The 21,810-nt window shown below is 43.4% G+C and overlaps 3 protein-coding genes and 1 non-coding gene across 5 annotated transcripts; 1 reads left to right on the top strand and 3 right to left on the bottom strand.

Moving 5' to 3' along the window:
* Window positions 1-6,614: 6,614 nt before the first annotated feature.
* On the top strand, window positions 6,615-8,461 carry Cych (cyclin H). Of its 2 annotated transcripts, none has more exons than XM_076428865.1 (7): window positions 6,615-6,743; window positions 6,834-6,962; window positions 7,265-7,489; window positions 7,556-7,729; window positions 7,793-8,018; window positions 8,095-8,206; window positions 8,314-8,461. In XM_076428865.1, exons 2-7 carry the CDS (start codon window positions 6,840-6,842, stop codon window positions 8,453-8,455), a joined length of 1,002 nt encoding a protein of 333 aa, XP_076284980.1. In that variant the 5' UTR covers window positions 6,615-6,743; window positions 6,834-6,839; the 3' UTR covers window positions 8,456-8,461. The 2 variants fall into 2 exon arrangements, with proteins under 2 accessions (XP_076284980.1, XP_076284979.1); XM_076428864.1 differs by having other exon boundaries at window positions 6,729-6,747.
* Window positions 8,462-8,490: 29 nt separating this feature from the next.
* Window positions 8,491-17,071, bottom strand: LOC143211330 (uncharacterized). Its single transcript, XM_076428866.1, has 5 exons — window positions 16,412-17,071; window positions 16,212-16,337; window positions 11,694-11,920; window positions 9,319-9,455; window positions 8,491-9,247 (listed from the first exon to the last, which is right to left on the bottom strand). Exons 1-5 carry the CDS (start codon window positions 16,614-16,616, stop codon window positions 9,034-9,036), a joined length of 909 nt encoding a protein of 302 aa, XP_076284981.1. The 5' UTR covers window positions 16,617-17,071; the 3' UTR covers window positions 8,491-9,033.
* On the bottom strand, window positions 10,039-10,111 carry Trnam-cau (transfer RNA methionine (anticodon CAU)). Its single transcript has one exon. It is a non-coding gene; the product is annotated as a tRNA-Met (tRNA).
* A 1,623-nt stretch (window positions 17,072-18,694) lies between the features above and the next one.
* LOC143211327 (UBX domain-containing protein 4) lies at window positions 18,695-21,599 on the bottom strand. The gene is made up of 7 exons (XM_076428861.1): window positions 21,333-21,599; window positions 21,023-21,157; window positions 20,494-20,945; window positions 20,188-20,421; window positions 19,792-20,100; window positions 19,484-19,713; window positions 18,695-19,405 (listed from the first exon to the last, which is right to left on the bottom strand). Exons 1-7 carry the CDS (start codon window positions 21,412-21,414, stop codon window positions 19,270-19,272), a joined length of 1,578 nt encoding a protein of 525 aa, XP_076284976.1. The 5' UTR covers window positions 21,415-21,599; the 3' UTR covers window positions 18,695-19,269.
* Between the last annotated feature and the right edge of the window lie 211 nt (window positions 21,600-21,810).

Genomic DNA, 21,810 nt, shown 5'->3' with positions numbered 1-21,810 from the left:
GCGTACGGGAAAAAAAAAGAAACGGCACGCAAGGGGAGACCGCGAAACGTAATCGCGCTTCGAAGTCTCTCACGCAGGCTGGTACAAGGTTGTCGTCTTCCATTTACGGTACAGCCGTGCACTGTGTAATTATAAGAACAAAATATTTAGACTGTTCTAACTCGCCGTTCCAAGGCTGCGTGCACGGCCCCGCGGTAATGACAATGTTCGCATGGATCCGTCCCGGAGCGCTAAACAAACCTCGTTGGCCATCTCCCCTGCCGCCGATTCTTCTCCCTCAAATTAGTTAATGACTCTAATGACTCTAATGCGCCTGTAATTTACCGGGAGCCGTTAGCAGAACCGCGGAAGGGGGGGGCTGATAATCAGATAGTTTAAATAGTGTCTCGCATTTTCCCTGATTGCCTCATCATAAACTAATTAGCAGCATCTGATAAGCTGCAGCATTTTTCTCGCTGTCGTTGGCGTTCGCGCACACGGACACCCGACAATGTAGGCATTCGCGCTCGTCTCCCGGTGCACACGCCTCAACCACTTGGGGTTTCCGTAGCGCCGCTGTTACGTTTCGTTAAGTTGCGTCACGTGGACTGGTCCCCTGATCATAGTCGTTAATTATATCGGGGCTTGGAGAGGTGACGGCTGCGCCTCTCGCATTAAAACCGTGGAGATAGAGGCATAACGGGCCGCACTCGTCGCATCATATACCGTCGGAGAAATATCACTCTACACGGTCGTTGCCGCCGACACGAAATAGGAAGCTATCTCGGATCCTGGAAACGGATATTGCCCACCGGATATCAACAAATCATCGGCATCGAGAGCAGTTTTAAATTTCTAATCGACCGCGATACGATGCGAAAACGATCCCGCCGAGAGTCCCGTCGGAATCACAGAACACGCGAATTACCGTTGACCGATCGAGATTTGCATTGCTAAAACGAGATAAGAAGAAAGCGGCGGATAGGGAGGAGGGCGTAGCATAGGAGATCCCTGCCAGTCCTTCCGCCGTTTTCGAGGCATATACTATCTGTTACACCCGGGGCACGAATACGAATTAGGACCGAGTCGCAACAGGATCGAGTCCGACCGATTTCGAGTATGCTGGCGCCTTGGGCAACGATAAGTTGCTGTAGCGGGTCTAGCCACTGCTCTGCCCTCTGTAATTATACCGTATACAACCGAGAGCGCTGGCTCCGCTGGCTTGCTCTTTCTTTCTGCGTTACTTTCTCCTTCGTTTTCCACCGTTCCTCTTCTTCAACGATGCTTCTTATTGTTCAACGTGTGTTTCGCCGACCATGGTCCCGCCGGGGGCGAAGGTTGCGCTCAGGCAGCCGTCTTACAAACTCCCTCTTCAGCCTCCTGCCTGTTCCGTTTGCTTTATCCAACTCGCCGCATTCCTTCATTATTTAACGCTTCTTCTTCAAGTTCGTCATGGTTTCAATGAAAACAGCAACATAATACTCCGGGCATACAACACAGTCCGTAATTGCGGCCACATCGACATAAACCCTAAATGGCTTGATGAAACTTCTTGAAACCCTTACATAGTTGATGTACATTAAAATGTGAAAAGAATGTTGTTACTTTATGATCTTCTCCTGCGGTATTATTGCTATCTCAATGGTCTTCCCCATTGATATTTGATCCGTGTTGATCGACACTTGCACAATGTGGACACATTTTGCTACCCTTCTTTCACAATCCGGAACTGTTTGGCAACACAGGCTGCGTATAACCAGTCCGCATAATTGATGACTTCTGGCGCGTACCATCGACACGCGTATTGTCGATCGGGCACTGTCACTGCACCCGTCGCAAGACAACCGTGTTATTTGCATCTCGGACGCCCAGGGCCAGAGATATCCCGTTGTGGATATTCGAAACGAGGATAATTGGTTCCAGATCGGCGCGACGCTTCGGTTCGCGCGATCGCCTCGATGCGTATCTGCCGATACGCATCTGGAACGGCGTTCCGTAATTTCGCGTCGCGGTTTAATATTCAGGAAAAAACCAGGCTGCCGGTGCGGCGGTCACTCGCCGACGGAGGAGCGGTTTCTGCGACAAGTTTCCATCCGCATATTTATCTTATGAATTACGACCAGTGCCTCCTTCTTCTGTCGCTAGAAGAGTCGTCGGGTTCAATCCTCGACCACAAAAGCAAATATCGAAGGTGGTAAACAACTTCTGCTGCTTTCACCGAATAAAACACTGTTCGCCCGATTCCTTTTGCCGCAGCCTCGATAAATTGTAGTGGTCGTAGTTACGCGTCGTGACTCATGCCGACGGGACATCACCCAGGGAAACACGAGCCACGGACACGTTTGTTACGGACAATGTTTACGCGCGTAGCTCGACGAGCACGAGCTCATTTATACATATGAATACAGGATGCACAGGATACATGCCTCGCATCCACACGTGCACACGAGCCCATCCAATCGCAACGAACCCGTACACCTCTATTTTCCGGCTACGCACGCTCGCTGACTGCGAGATTTATGATTTGTTACGTAACGACGTCTCTGGCAAAAGCTGCACCATACGCGATCCGTATAATCATTTCGCAGACCAGTGAACGCACGCTGCCCCAAAACATCCGATACTGGATAATGGAGGTCGCTGAAAACAGTGATGTAGTGCTCGGACGCACGAATCTAGAAATACGCTCGATAATAATTAATTAGGGTGAAATTTATTTACACTGTGGAGTAGTGTAATTGTTACTGCTGTTTCTTGGACGTAGACAAGTTCGCATAAAAATCCGCAGTCTACTAATGACCATGTCGTCGTTAAGAGAGGAAGGTATCGATAAAAGGGTCACGAATTAATTCATGTACAATATAATCATCTTCACGAGTCATGTTCACGAAATTCAGCGGTGTTCCATGAAAAATGTGCATGCGCGTGTAGCGAATCGCCATTGTCGGCTAATAACGTGTCATATTCCTCTGCGTTTATGTGTTTCTTAAGCGGATGCGTCCAGCTGCTTTTAGGAGATTCGCATTGCGATTTGTACAATGCGGCATTGTCGGGCCCGCTTTCAGCGGAAGAAGGAAAGGTTGTGACCACCAACTCCATATAATATGCAAACAGTACGTCCATCATGAGGAACAACACACGAGAATGCTTCGATCGCCGAAGGCTTGCGTGTCGGACAGCCGGCCGATCAGACCTGGAGTGTTAGGAGCAGGCGTGATACCGCTTTTTGCGGGTTAACCGACGACGATACCACGGCATGTTAACGGTCATGCGATACAGTAGGTCACGCATGCAAAAAAACAATGTACGCGTGCGTGTGTGCGCGCTGTATTTTTGCATTCGGGCGTGCCAGAATAGAGAAAATACCAAACGAAATGACTTAAAAATTCTGACTGCGACGAACGTCCTTCTGAGCTAACAACTCACACGACTTACAATGTCAGCTTTTAGAAACGAGTAAACTCTCTCTACGCGTCTGTGCACCATCCTTAATATTTGGGACCAAAGGCCCATCTCCCCATCCGAATCAATTCGCGATTCGTTGGAAAGTTCAGGTTGATTGCGGTGAACCATCGTCGAGGCGGAAGGGTGCTAAAGTAATCCACTTTGGCCGTCACACCTCTTGCTAGACATTGATTTCGCATTATCCTGAGCAGCAACGACGACCGATTGGTTCTCTCGGTGTCCATGTTCGAGACCCTTCCCCGTAAACGTGCTTCTGTAGACGCGCGTGTCCACAAAACCGACGTGTCGGCGTTTGTGTTTGTACGAGGGGGGCCAAGCAGCACGCAAAGTCGAGGGCGGCGGCAACCGCAATATTAGATTAATGGCGGATGTACTTCACTTTCAGGTGCAATATCGCCTTTCGACCCGGACTTCGCCGTAAATCCTACTTTTCCGTGCGGCGCCGACCACTTTGTCGCGCAAATATCTCTTCGACCAGTATCACGTAACAATAATTAGCCGAAGCGTGGTACATAATTTGCAACCGTTTAGGAATTCGATTCAAGGAAAACTTTTGAAAGTGGTCTCTCTCTTTATCTGCGATCGAAGATCCTGATACGCGCAGATGCTCCGCGAAATTTTAAGAGATCCAATGTGTAGCGAGCTGCGACGCGACGTATCGTCGCGTACCATAAAGAATCATAAATCAGCGTGCAAAAAGTAGAAAGTTATAGCCACCGAGACGTCGAGGCAACGTCTTTGCTTGAACAAGCGGCAGCACCGGGATGGCCTCGAGGGCTGAACGAGGTAGAGGAGCAGAATGGGAGATCCCGAGCCTTGATCGTGATAAGATGCAGCGGCGTCGTCGGTTGACAAAGGGTCGTAGGAACGCCCCTTCAGATCCGACGTGCAACCGCTTGCGGGGGCGTACATATTAAAATTGGACCCCCACCTCTGACCCTCTATCAACCATTCGCCGAACTTGTTTATTACTGGCACGTACAATCACGTTACCAGAAAATATGGTCCCTTTTACTGAAATCCTCGTCTGTTTACACTCGTGTCTTGCATTCTTGTGCACCTATACTATATCCCTGAAACACACCACACTCGTAAGATAATTGGCAGCGGGCTCTAGAGCCTGCTAAGTATAATTAAATTTGATCTTATGTTTGGGAACCTTTCCTGCTTCTTGTATTTTACTGTATGCTGAATCTTTATTTACTATACTTCACGAGACACTATTTTACTACATACATATACCTAGTATTCCTGAATCACCATCTATTTACTATATATTTTATGTCTTTGAATAGCAACCTATTTATATATTTTGGATCCTTGTACAAATTGAATTCTTACCATGATTTGCATCCTTGTACAAAATGCTCATTTACTATACTTTGTATCCTTGAGCAGCAACCTACCTAGTACATTTTGCATCCTTGAACAAAATACTTTCACTTACTTCACTATGAATCCTTGAACAAAAGCATACATATACTTACCGTTTTGCATTCTTACACAGTAATTATTGATTACTGTGCAAAGAAGTTGAATAGTTAACTTCTTGGAACCTCTTCTGTTTCCACTATGTTATGTTCTTCTATTGCAACACTCATTAACACACGAGATACACACGCACTCACTTAAAATAAACAATTGACTCTGTTTTCTCAGTAAATATTCTGAATAGCTTCATTCATAATTGCATACTCTCATGCATTAACAATGCATTGAATGCTAAGACTGCACAACTGCAGTTAATTTGTACAAATTGTACCATAATTTCTTCTACTTGTTTACCGACATTACAATAGTTATTCATACTTGCAAAATAGTTGTCTATGTTCCGAACTAAAATATTTCTCATAGTGTTATGTAAACAAATATTAAGGAATATTATTTGCAACAATGGGCATTATAATCTCCACAATTTGCGTAATTACACCCTGCGCAATTATATTATGTTAACACGTTATATAATTAAGTGCAGACTAATTTATGTTGTATTAATACATGACAATTATTTTCTCTACACGAGCGTCTCTTCAGAGCACTCTATACTTCAAGAAAATAAGAATAGCTGCCGGAAGACTTTCCTCAAGCCCAGCCCAATGATACGTCAGTATTTCATCCATTAAGTAGAAGAAAAGATAAAAAATCTTCTCGAGAATCATTAACAAACACGGACACCACAAAACATGACAATTACCCATAGACATATAGAGATAGACTGCGCCGTCTTATGGGCGAGTTGAAGCCCACAATGGCGGCGCGCGGTACAAAGAGTGAGAGAGAGAGCATTAGCCGGGGTCCATAGCGCTCTCTTTCTATATGATGTGTCGACACATCAATTAGAAAGAGAGCGCTATGGACCCCGGCTAATGCTCTCTTTCTCTCGCACGCCGCCATTGTGGACTTCAGCGCTTCGTTCAGGCCGCGCAGTCTATCTCTATATGTCTATGCAATTACCAGTCATTTCAATTGTTCTTTACGTATCCTATAATTATGATACGAGCTATCGCGTGTTCTAGCAATCGTTACATTGTTGAATTACATAGTCACTAATAAATGAAGAAAAATACAACGTATAAAATGATTTTCATACTAAATAGTAAAACCGTGCATTCATGTTTCATTTAGGCCTCTTGGAAACGAAGAAGGGTCCATATTCTTTGGGGATTTCTTCTTCTGCAGGATCAAAACTTTCCCTGTTCAGCAGTCCTTCTTCATGGCGGCAGTTCGCAACTATACCGACTTCAAATTGCATCGAAACTGCATCTGCTGCTGCCCTCTGCATCCTCTTCTCCCAAACACTGCAATCGAACTGTCCAGTTCCCAAGTTCCCACGCACTTAGCATTTCTTTATCGTCCCACCCGACGGAAGATTACAAAAATACACAATTACAAAATACAAAACAAAGCCCGAATATATTTATGTACTCTTTCTGATACACATTTGACAGTGCTCTACTTTCGACCACTTTACAAATGCATAGCAAGAAGAGCCTAATTGCAAGCCTACCCGTCCGAATTTCTAATCTTCTATTACTATAGTATAGAAGCGGCAGTCTTATCAGGGTGCAGTGCGGCAATTAATTTATCGCAACACTTTGAAGGATTCTTACTCTGTTCCAAAAAAAATTTTTTGAAAATCTTTATCTTGAAAAATTGACTTTTGGCCACGAAAAACGGGTTTCCAGACCATAGTGAGGCCGCCACAATTCCCCACAAACTTCGGACATAGATACGGTCCTGACGAAACTCGTGCATGCGCGAAAAAAGCGCCTTACCTACCATCACTGTCATTGTCTCCCGTAAGTAAGTCTGGCAGTCATCTCTAACAGTATATTTGATCGATGGTGATTTCAAATCAAATTTGAATAATTTTGATCATACTTCTCAAGAATCCGATGGAAATGTTCCCGCAAAGCTCCCAGAAAAGGTACTGGATGTTCTGCGACGAAAATGACATAACAACACTACGTGAGAGGACAAACGCTGAGTTTATTGAAAGGCATGGGGCGAACATGACGGTAAGTTGATCCCTCATTTTTGTCAAGCTGCAATGTTTATTTTGCACATGTCATTCCAGTATTGTTTACTGTTTTCTATTATATATCCGACATTTGGCTGCTATCTCGTTTCGTTACTGTACAATATTATAGGTTATATGCTTTTCTTGTTCCGATACAGTGCAACTATCAATACACTCGTATACAGCCATAATATTGCTTTATGTTTATTTAATCAATGAGTCTCCAGCGATTTATTATGATTAGTTCTCTGCTAATGCTAATTGGTTCTTTCATTATAACATAAACAATGTATTTACAAGGCAGAGGAAAGGGAAGAACATTTTCTATCATCCACAGAGGAACGTACTCTGCTGCGCTTTTATGAGTTGCAATTAAGGGATTTCTGTCGCCGGTTCAGTCCACCTATGCCAAGGGCTACTATATCAACCGCACTACACTATTTCAAAAGATTCTACCTCAGAAATAGTGTCATGGACTATCATCCGAAAGAAATATTGGTCACATGCGTCTACTTGGCTTGTAAAGTAATTATCAATTAATTTCTACCAACGCATGCGTATGAACTCGTGTATTTAAAGGGTATATTTTAGGTAGAGGAATTCAATGTTTCCATATATCAGTTTGTCGCTAATATTAAGGGTGACCGGGAAAAGGCATCTGATATCATACTTAATAATGAACTGCTTCTAATGCAACAGTTGAATTATAACTTAACAGTACACAATCCGTTCAGACCTGTAGAGGGGTTGATGATCGATATCAAGGTACATAGTTGAAGATGTTCAAACTCATCTGGCTATTGAGTGATTCAACTTGCACACTTTTAGACAAGGTACACATCCTTGGAGAATCCAGAAAGGCTCAGGCCATATATAGATGAATTTCTGGAAAGGGTATTTTTGACCGATAGCGTGTTGCTCTATGCTCCAAGCCAAGTTGCATTGGCAGCCACGCTGCATGCAGCATCCAGGGCATCTGCAAACCTGGATAATTATGTGACCGACATATTATTCTCCAAGGAGCACTTGGGTTGTATAATTGAAGCAGTAAGAAGTAAATATACACATAGATATTATAAGTACCTAGAAATAGTACTAGATTAAATTGCAACATGACATGAATATTCTAGAAATAAGGTCTATGGCTAAATGCGTAGAACCTCCTTCAAGGGATATAGTAAGGGCTTTGGAAAAAAAATTGGAAAAATGTCGAAATCAGGAAAATAATCCCGACAGTGATATGTAAGTACAGATCTAGAGTAATTTGTGCTTTAATACAGTATCCTAAAGGAGGTAAGAGATTTTTAGAGGTAAATAAAATAATTTGGCTATATATGGTACAATTATAGCTATAAACAAAGAATGCAAGAAATGCTGGATGAGGAGGATCTACAGGACAATGAAAAGTATGCTAAAATAATGCAGGATCAAGCTGCCCACGATGAAAAGATCTTAGGAGTTAGCAAAGTCTTGTCTCCTCCAGCTCAGTAATAAATACGCACCCTATTTCATACAAGAAAATATCGTAACAAACTTTATTATTATCATTTCTCTACCCAATTTCGATGTACATATTTAATAAATAATTTATTAGTTTGTTTTCTATAGTAGTATACAAGAAAGAGGGGGGGATATGATATTATTTATTAATATTATTTGGAGATAAAGATGCGTTTGTTCAGTTTTTCCTGTACAAACGGAGAGACTGCGATAGAAAGAATGAATTATATACTGTGTATATTGTGCCTCCTTACAATAAATGCGAGTACAAAATAATTTCCTAAATAACTAACATTACCGACGCAAATTCGATCCCTACGAGTTTCGTTTTTCGAGCGTGATATGTACGAACGGCGCCACAACTGGCGCGATTTTCGAATCGTTTCAATCCCATCGCTTGTCCACATAGCAGAAAGTATTAAAAATTTTCAATTTTTGAAAACGCTACCATAAATTACAATACATTGCGCTACAATCTAAAGTGTTTAGCAGTAACTATCACACGCGATTCCAGTTTTTAGTGACTCAGTCGCACACTATAATCGAGAATGGCCACAAACACTTTTGATTTACGTGTCCGGATGCCGAAAGTCTAATCTCTGACTCAAATGATACGGTGGATTATTTGTGGGGATGGTTTGAAAAATTGAAGACTGCTGTCCCATTGACAAATTGCTTGGTAGTGGTTGAACTATTGGTAATGCGGGTGGCAGAGGGACTGTCGCCAAATGTTGAGGAAAAATTGGTGTGCCCGGTTGTGGCTGTCCCGGATAGTTGAAAAACCTGTCGAAAATTTCAAGTGATAAGTAGAAGTGGTAGAAGCACGTGGAAAAGAGGATGAATGTTATAGTTACCATAAACGGTCCCCGACAAAAATTGGTCGAGGCGCTGGAATCCCTAAACTGGAGTAATACTGTTGAGCGAGCAACTCCACGTCGTTTGTGTACTTCCTTTTCCACTTTGTGCGTCTGTTTTGGAACCATATCTTAATCTGCGAATGAAACAAATTGCTTGATGAGCGTGAGAGAAAGCCATTGTTGTTGCAAAACTGTCCTATGAGGATATAATCAATAATCTATGTGAAATGGTAGAAAAAGGAGCTGTCCAGAAACTGTTGTATTAATTGCATTAATTATATGTTCTAGGACGTACACAGAGAATATTTTAGCTTGGAGGTTGTATGGATATACATATAACTAATTTTGCATGAAAGTTTCAAGAGAAAAGTCTAGCGTGCGCTTCCACAACTTCATATCTAAATTGTACAATGCATAGATGAATAATTGAGTTCTACAACAGTTACAATTGGATCAAAACGACCTGCATTTAACATGCAATGGTTAGTTGTAGTGGACATTAATTGGGGAAAGCGAACGAGAATGATAGAGCATGTCAGATAGGAATGAGATAGTATAAATGTTCCAGATAAACACGATATCAAAAAAAAAAAATACAACGATTAACATCGTATGTACAGAATTCGTTGAATATTAAGTAGCAAAAGATAAGGATCAGATAAGGTAGGTCGCGTATAACATTGATTTCGAATCTGACATTTAGACATCAAAAATATTTGCCCCGGGTGAGGATCGAACTCACGACCTTAAGATTATGAGACTTACGCGCTGCCTACTGCGCTACCGAGGCACTTGCAAAGCTCTGTGCTAAAGTTTCTGAACCCTCTTGCGAAATCAGTGCTTTCATGTTATAAAAGCCTTGCAACACCGAAATTACTCCGAAATTTTTCATCTGACACTAGATACTCCAAAAAATCTGCCGAGTGATTTAGATTGGAGTGTTTCGTGTGACAGTGTACCGAGTCAAAAAAAAAAGTGAACACATGATGGGGCGCGGGAAAAAATGATCTTCGAATTTTCGGAGGACAGACCGGATCCGTGGTAATATATCCTAATTAAAAAATCGACGCCTCTTCGGTCCGACGCCTCGCCGCATCCGTCGTCCGGGACGTTTGGTTCTTGTGGCATGCTGGAAGATCGGAGAAACACCAAGAAGAAGGGGACTCCCGGAGCTGGCTCGTTAACTACGAGAAATATTGTGACAGTTATGTCTGCGGGACGACACGTCTCCTTCTTCCCTCTGATCCGTCGTCTGATCGTCCTCCCTTTCGCCGTGATCGCGAAGATAATTATCTGCCTCGTTCGCGGTGCCGCACGATATTTCTACGGTTCTGGCAATTATTGCGACTCGCAACACTGCTAGCCGGCCGATCGCAACCATGCTCAACGGGAAAATATCCAGTCCGTTATCGTAAATTAATTAGTTTAGAGCCCGGACTACCCCCCTAGCCAGTGCTCTACAAAGTGAACGGGGAAACTTATGTAACTGGCTCAATCTACCTGACAACTTTGTGTAGTTAACACGAGATTACTTAAACCTACCCACTGAACCTGCCATGTCCTCGACTTGGTGTAATATTAGAAACCGCCGAGAGCCGCTCAAAACTGGGAAAACCTGAACTGGGCTCATGTATCTGTCTATTATACTTTGCTAATCGCGAACGGGACCTTTAAAAATTTTTGTGACCGTAGCTTGCAAAAAGACTTAATTGTAACCTATATCGCGACGTGAAAATTTTCGGAGTAAATCCACTTGTATGGAAATAGTCCGCGGAGCGCCGGCAAAAACGCGTTTCCAAGCAGAACGCGATCCTCGCGAGCGAAGATTAATTAAACATTTCTACGAAAGGAAGACGCGAGCGTTTTGCTCTCTTATCTCGGGGCACTGCGCGAGAAGAAAGGGCGTAGAAGTGCTAATTGGTCCTAAAGGGCGATCTTCCCCCATGGCGCCATGACCCGGCGCCTGCACATATGGTGGCCTTCGTTCTCATAACTAACTCAGGGGTCGGTTGATTCGACGGAACTTGGTCTAGGGACAGGGGACTTAAACTATTTCAGGTGGCGAGGCCTGCGGAAGTCTCAGCGAGCGGACGTTATCGCGATTTATTGTACACAGTGCGGCTCGTTCGACTTCCGCGGGGAACGTGTTTCCTTTTAATCATCGTAAGATCTCGCCTAGTCTATGTTCCCTCTATTAAGACGCGCACAGGATGTCGAGTGAATCATGACACGTTTGATTAACTTGTATCGCACACGACACCCGTTCGCGACAACAGCTATTTTTCTCTCCGGACTGACAGCGTAGTACTCGTCAGCTTTCAACGGCGTGTTCCTACGATGAATAACGATCGCGCGAATTATGCAATGTATACCTGAGTTTCGGTGAGCTTCAAGCTCTTGCTGAGCTGCAATCTCTTCGCCACGCTCAGGTATTTGTTCCTCTCGAATTCCGCCTCCAACGACTTAATCTGCGCGGCCGTGAACGCCGTGCGGGGCCTCTTCTTTCTTTCGTCATCGCTAATCACGCTGCCACTTTTTTCCTGACCATCTCTATCCGCACCTGTCGTGGAGTTGGCACCGCTGCTGCTGGTACATGCTTCTGCAATGCGCGAAAGATGAGTCCTCAGACGCGTCGAACTATTAACCAACGCCTCTTCATCGTGTGAACCAATTAACCCTCTCAAGGTGGACTCTTTTGACAATTTCATTGAACAAAATATACTTGATGATTTAAACTGAGAAAATAAAAATGTCGTAACTCTTAACCATGTTGTAGGAGGATGGATTGTGTACGAGATGAGTGGAAACATTTCCCCGATCCTTCAAAAGGCTAAATTGACGGAGGGCATTTAAAGCGGGGCAAGATGCGCGGCTTTACGACGCGGATGGCATCGCTGTGTCGCAAGTATCTTCCCTTTTTTTGGTCACCGAAGTAGCAGACATATATCCAGCGGCGTGGTGCCACGGTTTTTCGTCGGATGACGAATGGGCAGATAATTAGAAGATGATCCCCGCTGCTTAGAGCGCGGTCCTGTTACCAGTCGACTAAAAGAGACCCCGAAGACATTCCTCATGGGCGAGGCGCGACGTCTTGTACGACCGGCTTGTACACCCCGGGATAAATATAAATATAAACAACTTCGACGGGCAAAAAGTCCCGAGATTGATGAGGAGGAAAATTTCGTGGGGGTAATTGGGCCTCGCGCGGCTCTAAAGGAGTCGCTGTTGTCGCCGGCACCCCGCTCGATCTCGTTTAAAAGCAATTAAAACGAAAACAGCCCCCCCCCCAGTCAAGGTGTATGAAACACCGCTCGCAATTAATGGTGGCTTTTCGTCAGCGCCTTGGTACAGCTCCATTTATTTCCGATCGAAGCTATGTTCCTGTTATCCGGGTTATCGGGACTCATTGTCTTCGTTATCAACAACTAGAAGATGGAACAACTGTACAGAATGAAATCGAACCTGTCTGTTCGGATAATTTCAATCAAACCCGAAGGCAATCGGTTATTTTAGCACCGATCGTTCGTCGCCTAAAGCTTCCTTGTTCCCGGGTAGAATGGATCTCGGCGAGCGACCCTCACAGTTGGAAGGGCAATAAATATCCCGATAAAAGTATTTGCGGCGCGGTTACAGGGGCCGCGGAGTGTCGTTTACCGGCTACTAATTGTCAGATGGCGACGTAATTGTCGCGTTTCTCGCGCGTTTTTCGTGACTTCCCTTCGGCCCGTACAACCGAGTCGTCGGCTAAAACCGTACCGCCTCTAATTCACTCGGCGTGCACGCTTGTGTACGTGGAAAGTCAGGAAAGATTCCAACTCGGAAGCCTAAATATCAGTACACACACGCGGATAATAATATCAAATTGTTCTACAAATTGCCACTGTCCACGTCCCGTCGGCAGTAAAGCGATCAGGGAGCATATAAATTATAGGAGCGAATTATGGATGAAAAATCCATTCCCATTGATCCCAACGAAAAACTCCGTGGAATTTCGAATAGACATCCATCTAAGAAGTGTTTTGGTTTTGGAGAATTTTAAAAAAGTTTTAAATTTCGAAGGAACTCGAATGGATAGTCCATTTCAGGACTACAAGACTGCGTGAACCAGAAGGGAAAAGTAATGTTGGAGGATCCACGACGCATTCTTTACCGGAAGCGGCCGGAAGAGGAAAATATTTTCAGAGGGCGACCGTTCTTCTCTCGCGGCTCATTTGTCGTCGACTTTCTGACTCGGTTGCATTGACGAACGAGCTCCGCGAAGAAGGAAGAAAGGGTTAGGCGAAACGCAGAGCAAAAAGAGGATTCGACAGCGCGACGGGGCGCGGACGGGACGGGGCACCGTGGAGCAAAGCCGAAATAGAACACCACGCCCTCTAGTTTACCTAATTGCCGCGAGCCACGGTGAACTTGTCTCCTAATTATTCGGTGATGAATGGCGTGAGCACGAGTAGAAATGCGCGATAAAGCGTGGCTAATTTTCAGTCGTTCGCCGGTGCACGGGCTCTCACGCTGGCCAGCCAACCGGCGGTATAATTAATTCGTGCGCGAGCCGCCTCGATTGGTCAAACGGTGCCCGAGCTGAGATAAATGGCCGGGCCTTTTGTTATCATCTAGGGTACTGGTTCCCCGGAATCGACAATCGAGAGGAGACTTCAACGGAACAGTCCCGTGAAGCGGTTTTTGATCTTGACGCATTAGCTGAGATTATTTTTTTGATTTCAAGCCTACATCTGGTATGGTTGATGGCTTCAGCAGAAACTTCAATCATAAACCAACACCCTCAATAACGTAATCCAATCATTTCGTTTGGGATTATTGTGTAAAAGAAGATCTTTTGAAAAGCCGAAGAATGAAGGGTACCGGTTCCCCGAAATCGACGATTCGGTGGAGACTTCAACGAAACAGGAGAAGCTGATTTCGATCTGAATAGGATTTTAAAGAAGCGACGCGGATGGATGTGCGAATTTGTATTAGACGCGATCAACGCGATCATGCAGGCAACATACGGCCCATTAGATATAAGAAAGACGAACCTGTTCGAAAGGGGAGCAACTTTCGGACGATTTTACTCGTCCGCGAGGCTGCTCTCACGAAGATTTACGCATCGCGTTGACGGCTTTGTAGTTGGACGCGACGTCCCACATATCTCAGACTCAGCCCGGGCACGCAGCGCAAACGAAAATTGTCCTTTCCTTAGATCTCGGATTTATCGCGGCGACCATTATGCTGTGTAAATCACGCGTGCCGTGGGTCCTTGGTAGAAATTAGTCGTCGAGAAACTTAAATCCTTCTGGCGAAACGGGATTAAGTTGCCCCCGCGGTCTTCGATACTAACTCATAAGTCGCGCAATGCACTCGCGTTTACAAATCAGGGACTTTGGGGCACTTTGTTGCTAATTTAATCACTGGACAAGCGTACTTTATCGTCCGTCTAACTTACAACACGGAAAGTAAAAGACTGTTTATCTAAATAAAGCTTTTCGTGTAACAGAATTCTCAAATTCTTCGAATGTCTCCACAGTTTGTTTCATTTTCACCATCAATTTCACCAATCCGCAGTCTGAACATTCCGCAGTTAACTAAGAATTGTTTCGAATTATAGTATAGCAATTTTTATTGGCGTCTCAGTTAATAATACAAGAAAAGACAGTTTATCATAGCAATGATTTTGGAAACATTTTCACAGCTCGTAGACTAATCTTTGGTTCACTTAATAGGGTGTAGTAAAAATTGATTTTCAAGTTTGGCAACAAAATTGTGTCGGTCTTACAACGACCAACATGGACCTCAAAGTGTTAAATCAAATGTACAATGTACAAAATTTAGTAGACGTTGCTGACTGACTCGATATTGTAGTGTAAGAGAAGAAAGGATTGTTCGCCAGTAAAGATCAGCGATCGAAGACCAAGATCGACTGCGTCGAAGTGCAAGATGTCACCGAATGGGCATGGTCGAGGTTGTCTTTTTTCATTCTGTTCTAGGTACCGAGGGAAGGCACATTTTGCTGCATTTCCATGGCAGAATTAGCAGGAGACAGATAAATAGTGGACGAGAAGCAGGAACACTGAGTGGGCGTGGACCCTGCAGGAAGTAATGGATCAAACTCACGGGCAACGGTCCTCCGCGCAAACTTACGAATTCGTTACCACACGAGGGAGCCGGTTGGATTCTGTAACAATTACTCCCTTTCACGCTAGTAACAATATCCGAATTAAGTGGGAACAATTACTCTTTATTACACACTATGTAATAATCACGGGTTTCGCGGACTCAAAGCGATCTCGAGCTCCCTGTTGGCGCATTTGTCTCGAGATAAGCATCGTTTCCGGTTCTGCGATGCGTTATAATCATGCTTTTAAATAGTAATAAATTCTCGTGATTGTGTGTTGGTCTTGATTGTTCATTCGTTTAAAACGCGATGAAAGAATCTGTGAAGGCTTTAAAAGGCCGAGCAGACGTTTCGACGGTGCTGGATTGAGATACTTTCATTAATTAAATGATTTTGCGAAATGTAAATATAAAAGAGATACGCTACAATTCGACGCTTAATGGCTGTGTTTGTTTCTTTATAAATAACTTCAATATTTGGTTTAATGGAGCCGAAAAGTGTGCCCTTGTCTTTATCCTCGAGTTTCAGCCTATGCACCTTTGTTAGCGAAATAATTTGATAAAACAAACACAGGTGTCGAACACTTGTATAATTCAAGTCCTGTCTTCTGTATCATAATTAACGCAAAATTGAACACTCTCGCTCCGATATGTTGAAACTTTCACGGAGTTACCTTCTGCGCCGGTAGCAAAAGCTTTTCGCACGCACCGAACAAAATCTCTTTAATGAATATCTATACCATTTCTGAATGGATTTGCTGGAAAATCTCATTTCCACTTACCGTAGCACATTTCGGGCTCGGGAGACGTGGAGCAGACCAAATCGGAATCATCGAATTCGATATCCTCGACCATAATCATGGACGAATCCGGCGCCACCAGCTTCCGACCATCCGAATCGTTCGTTACTTGAAACAATCAACGCAACTTTCAACTAATTTATACTTGGCAATTAAAAACATACTCTCTCTAATCTACTTACACTCATGACCATGCAAATACAATTCGGTTTGCATGGGTACACGCTTTTCATCTTCCGTGATCTTCTTGGTTGGCGCTAAAAGGCTTTCGATACTGAACGAGCACACTTTCGGGTTTTCCGTTAACTCTGTCGAGTCCCTGACGGATTCTGGAGCTTTTACACGTTCCTCCGACATCCTAGATGATCCTTTTCTATCGTGTATCATCCACCAATCTTCTAATTACTGTACTTGAAAAGTTCTTCGTGATAGAAGCGCGCAATCATTAGGAACGTCGCATCGACGTTCTAATGATAGTTCCCTCGGTTCTTTACACACTACACAGTTCGTACACTATGATCATCACCATGGGAGCCACAAGCACACGAACAGTTTCTTCTACAAAAAATCGGTGACACGTCCGAGTGCCGTCATTGGGAACCTAATGATCTCCGATTGAACCGATACAAGGCATTCATAGACACCCTGCGGACCGTTCGCGGGATTAGAGTTGAAACCAGCGACTGTTTGTCGGGGTTGCTCGCGATGTCCAACAATATTTTTTTTTGGCAGCCAAGTCAAATTCTTCGTTCTTCGAGGCGGTGTCGAAAAGCCACGTGCTCCCAACGTCATCCGCTGCTCGGCCAATCGGCGACCGTGCGGGGCGGTTCTTGGCAAGCACGTGCGTTTCTGGAAGGAGCCCCTAATGATCTCGTACAGCGCGACGGTAGCAGTCACTAAACGGTGGTAATGAGGTATCCATAAATTTCTGTCACCGCCATGAAACGCTATTTAATAATTGTCTTGACAGAAGGCGGGCGCGGATTCGAAATCAATTTTCAATCTGTTGCACGTGAGTCGTATAAAACTCGTCGACTTCCGGGGCGTCCTGTTACCCGAATCATGGCGTACGATCAACCGAACGTGTAACATTCTCGATAATCGTCTGAATTCGTTACCCGTATGTAGATGTTTGAACGAATACGTGCAAGATTATGTTGCAAAGGATTCACGGATATCGGCGGATATTTCGGACATTCGTCTAGAACAAGACGAGCAAGATGAAAAACTGAATAGCCCGGATGTATTATTAGATCTTAGCCAACGGTTCGCGTCGTTTGGATTCCTATGGATTCATATAAAACGGTGAAGCGCGACAAGTTTGTCAGGCCGAACGCGGCCGGGCCCGGCAATCAGCCGTAAGTTTAATGAGATTATTAGGCGCACAATCGCCTGTATTAACGCGACGATGATGGGGATGACAGAGTGATACAAGAACTGTTGACAGATGTGGAACTTGGCTACGATTATGCGAACCAGCGGGAATACACTGCAGAAATTTGTATCAAACAAACGGCGGCCAAGTCGCGATTCTTCCGTATAAATCAGACCCGGGTAACGTTCGCCCGGTGACAATTCCTCGCCGGACAGAATCTAATTAAAATTGATTTACGCGCGTCTCGGTTGATTCATAGGAATCCCTCCGTTTTTAACCGAATCGTAAATATGAGCTGTCGAAGGAATCGTTGTGAAACGACGTTCGATCCTGCACTCTTCGGTGCAACGTGCAACGAACAGAGTTGTCGAAAGGACTCGAAGTAGGTGTGTCCCTGGGATCACGTTACCCAGACGACACTCCTATCGCAGGTTCTGCGATATGTTATATTGCCAGAAAGCCGAGACCCTTGGTGGTACAAGTCGGCCAAAATGTTTGTCAATTTCACGCTTAATTGGTGCAGCGATCGACAGATCTCTCTTCCCTTGTAAATTATCGGTTCCTCTGGACGTGTCAACCGCAAAACAAGCCGATGCAGACGCATTTCCCCTTGGCGGTGGTTCCCCCTCGCCTTGAACATATTTTTGGAGTCGCGTTTCGTCAGACGAAAAATCTCGAACCGCGATTCGGTGTTTGCGCCGTTGTAATAATTCGTCCCGTGTCATCTTACTTCGGTAGCGTGACTTCGGCCGGAAGATCTAATTTAACATGTACTTACCAATTCGAGCTTCATGTTGAAAGTCTATATAGATGCTCAAAAGTAACAGGGTTTCAATAAGTATTTTTATACTTATTATTATACTGTGCTTTTCAGTAGCTTGATGTTAAACAAAGTTGAACATTGTGCAAATCATGCGATTAAAAAAAAAGGAGTTAATATTTCAAAATGAGCACACTTGTAAAAATAAATTTAGTAGGGTTTGAGTTTATTTAAAAGCGTTGTTCTTTTTCTTCAAAGTACTCGTTACTTGTAGTGCGCTCGCTTCCATTTCTGCAGGGTGACGAAAGAGAAACGACAGATTATACAGAGTTTGTCTTTTGTATGTCTTTATTTATATATTAACAGAATAAAGGCCCTCTAATTAGTGCATCTTGCCTTTGATCATACAATAAAACGTAATATAGTTGCTATGTTTAACGCGTATTCGTGTTACCATCCGAAAATGCGTAGTTGCGTTATTTGTTAGAAGAGAACAATGAAAGAATTTTCTCGAAGAAAATCTTCAAACGTTAATCAAAAAGTCCTGAAATATTGTGACACTCATATTATCTTTATAAGGATATATGCGTAGCAATTGCAACGCAGCTGGACAGCTCCGTCTGGTCTGTCTATCGTTTGCGATTAAGAATAAATAATCTAAATAGAACTGCATTATTGGGGGTGGAGCACCAAATGTCAAGAGAATACTTCACGTGTAAATAAAACATTATTTTTTTCGGCTTTACCGTGATCATATCGTGGTAATATTCGATTTATGGTGCAAAGAATCGGGGGAGAAAGTGTAAAAGATTAACAAAATAAATTTTTTTAATTAAACCTGTTGGGCATTCTAGTTAATGAGCCAACTGAACCCACTGGGATCTTGGAAAGCTCGATGATAGAAGCTACATTTGTTGCGTCGAATTACCGTTCCATGTGTTATTCTCATCATTATCATCCCCACCTGAATGAAGTCTATGTATATTCCCCTCCGTTTTGATGGTTGTCCCCCCTTGATCACCCAAATATCTTCTGACCAAACTAAATACCACAAATAACATTGAAATGAGTCGTGCGTTCGACTGTTAAAGAAACTCCTTCGTAAATGTGAAGACCTACCCGGACGAGTTGGCAACGTTTTGAAGGTTCGGTATTATGGTTCCATCGGAACTATTCGCCGTGTCATTGTTGTCGGGGTTGCGTGGTCTCGGTGTATTTCGACGATTACCTCCCGAGAAATAACCCATCACATAATTATAAACACCCAGAATAGGTGCGAAAAAGGTCCACATAATCCGTGACAAAAATCCAACATCCTGGGACGATGACACGGTCGCTGTGACGTCGGACTGAAACCATAAAACCAAATGAATAAATGTTCAAAGGAGAGTCAAAATCAAAATATTTCTTCGAATTGTTACAATTACATTTTTCATCGGCAGGATCAAAATAACAGCTGTGGGGACCAATTCCAGTTCTAACAGTGTTTTATCGTCTTCCTCAGCGGTTAGGTCTCTTCTGGGGAATGAGATCGACATCGAGAACTGATGGAAAGGCAAATCAATGTTCTGGACAATATAGTTACGTAAATCACGCAAAGAATTCGACGATTCGAATTGGCCCATATGAGGATTACCCGATGGCAGTCTGAACTGAATTCGAGTCACGGTTGCATTGCTTACAACCGACGCGACTGGTTTCGACGGTTCTTGGTCCGGTTGTTTCTGCATCTGTTGCTGCATTTAATAAACATATATCTTGTCCAAAGACGGAAATGCGAATTTAGTATTTCGGAAGAAAGTGAAAATAAGGGGTGCACCAACCTGCATGTCTCGTGCTTTTTGTTTTCTTTCTAATTTGTCCTGGGCGATTTGTTGTCTAACTTTCTCCCTGGCCGCCGCATCCACTGCTTTCTCTCTTAACCTTTCCTCACGAGCCTGTTTCATTTCTAGGTCCTTGCGACGCTCTAATTCCCGCAGTTTTTCCTTTCTTTCTTCATCTTTAAGTAGGTTTTTGTGTTGAAGTTCCATCACCCGTTGTACTTTCTTCGTAGTATCCTAAAAATACGATATATTTTAATGATTTTTTCACAACATTGCATGACCTTGAAAATAAAGAGGACTCTATACCTCTCCTGTTAACTTTTGGGGACATGTTTCCTGTGGCTCGCTGCTCGCTGACGGAACATTGTTTGGTTTGTCAACAGGAGACGGTTCTACCTTTATATTTTCTACCGGTACACTATTACTCTCATTTTCTACTGTTGTAGTTGTCTCTACAGCGGGTTCTGCTTCTACTGTTGTTTGCTTCAAGGACACATCCGCATTTGAATTTATTGTGCTATCACTTTCAATAGGTTTAGAACTTGTACTAAGATTACTAATAACGCTGCCACTGGCAGTAGCTTTTTTCTCTGCATCTATCAAGCTAGACGACAAAGAAGTTTTATTTTTCCCTGATTTTGTTAAAACTGAATCAATCTTTGTTAGTAAATCATTGGCTGTTGTTGTGCCAGCAACAATCTCCAATGGTGCCCCATTTGTGCCAATAAAGAATATAGATGGTACAGGTACCAATTGATCTTACAAAAATTATTCAGGAAAATCATTCAGCGATAAATTTCAGTAATTATATGAAACAATTATAAACAAAGGATACAAATCTGAGCAAAAAGCCTGTAGGTTTCGGACCCACTCTCCAAACGAATCGCTACAAAGTCGTCCTGTTCCAATCTAGTAGAAACTTCTGCGGCATTGATTGCTGCAGCAACTTCCACTGATGTGTCATCCTTGCCTAAAACACAAGTACGTTGCAATATGTCTTGCGAAAGGAACAAATGTCGAGATTTGATGCAATATGAAACGGGATTGCATAAAGATCATCTTGGTCGACGCCAAAAGTTGGTTTTTATTAGAAACATACATTGCCAGGCTGAATAATAGCCTAACCTAACATTATAAATACACACCTTCCACAAAAACGACGAAAATCGCTTTCCTGGATTTCGATGTTGCCACAGCCTCGTTGATGCTTCCTTCGAACCACTTCATTTTTTCCTCGAAAAACTTACGAATATTTATATTCTCTTCTAATATCAATTGTGTGTGATAATGACGTAATGAAAAAGCAGTTTAATCACTAGAAATTTTCTGTGGAACTTGACGTTTCAAAATCTGCTCAAGGTTCGGATAGGTAACATTTGGACTGTATCGGTGAGACGGGTCAAGGAACTGAACAGTATTTACAGTTTATTTTCATTTTGTTCGTTCAGCGTACAAAAAAAAGTGTGTGCAGTAGACGTTATCGTTTACGGTTCTACCTAAAAACGTGAGTTTAATTAATACAAAAGCCAGATCAGAATTATGCGTATATATCATATATTTATTTTAAACCAATAGCGTTATACTTCGTTGTTAAATCGATGATGCTCGGGCGCATTGTAAGTC

This window comes from Lasioglossum baleicum, chromosome 8, assembly GCF_051020765.1.
Source record: "Lasioglossum baleicum chromosome 8, iyLasBale1, whole genome shotgun sequence".
In the NCBI taxonomy this organism is placed as follows: domain Eukaryota; kingdom Metazoa; phylum Arthropoda; class Insecta; order Hymenoptera; family Halictidae; genus Lasioglossum; species Lasioglossum baleicum.
The sequence above is the reverse complement of the archived record's forward strand: the minus strand, read 5'-3'. Positions and strand labels throughout refer to the sequence as shown.

Coding starts and splice junctions, on each gene's coding strand:
- LOC143211327 (XM_076428861.1), bottom strand. CDS start 21,414: ATGAAGTGGTTCGAAGGAAGCATCAACGAGGCTGTGGCAACATCGAAA. Junction 21,158..21,332: donor TTTCGTCGTTTTTGTGGAAG/GTGTGTATTTAT, acceptor CTTGTGTTTTAG/GCAAGGATGACACATCAGTG. Junction 20,422..20,493: donor CCCAAAAGTTAACAGGAGAG/GTATAGAGTCCT, acceptor TCGTATTTTTAG/GATACTACGAAGAAAGTACA.
- LOC143211330 (XM_076428866.1), bottom strand. CDS start 16,616: ATGATACACGATAGAAAAGGATCATCTAGGATGTCGGAGGAACGTGTA. Junction 16,338..16,411: donor GTATTTGCATGGTCATGAGT/GTAAGTAGATTA, acceptor GATTGTTTCAAG/TAACGAACGATTCGGATGGT. Junction 9,248..9,318: donor TTTGTCGGGGACCGTTTATG/GTAACTATAACA, acceptor AATTTTCGACAG/GTTTTTCAACTATCCGGGAC.
- Cych (XM_076428865.1), top strand. CDS start 6,840: ATGGAAATGTTCCCGCAAAGCTCCCAGAAAAGGTACTGGATGTTCTGC. Junction 7,490..7,555: donor GCGTCTACTTGGCTTGTAAA/GTAATTATCAAT, acceptor GGTATATTTTAG/GTAGAGGAATTCAATGTTTC. Junction 8,019..8,094: donor TATAATTGAAGCAGTAAGAA/GTAAATATACAC, acceptor TGAATATTCTAG/AAATAAGGTCTATGGCTAAA.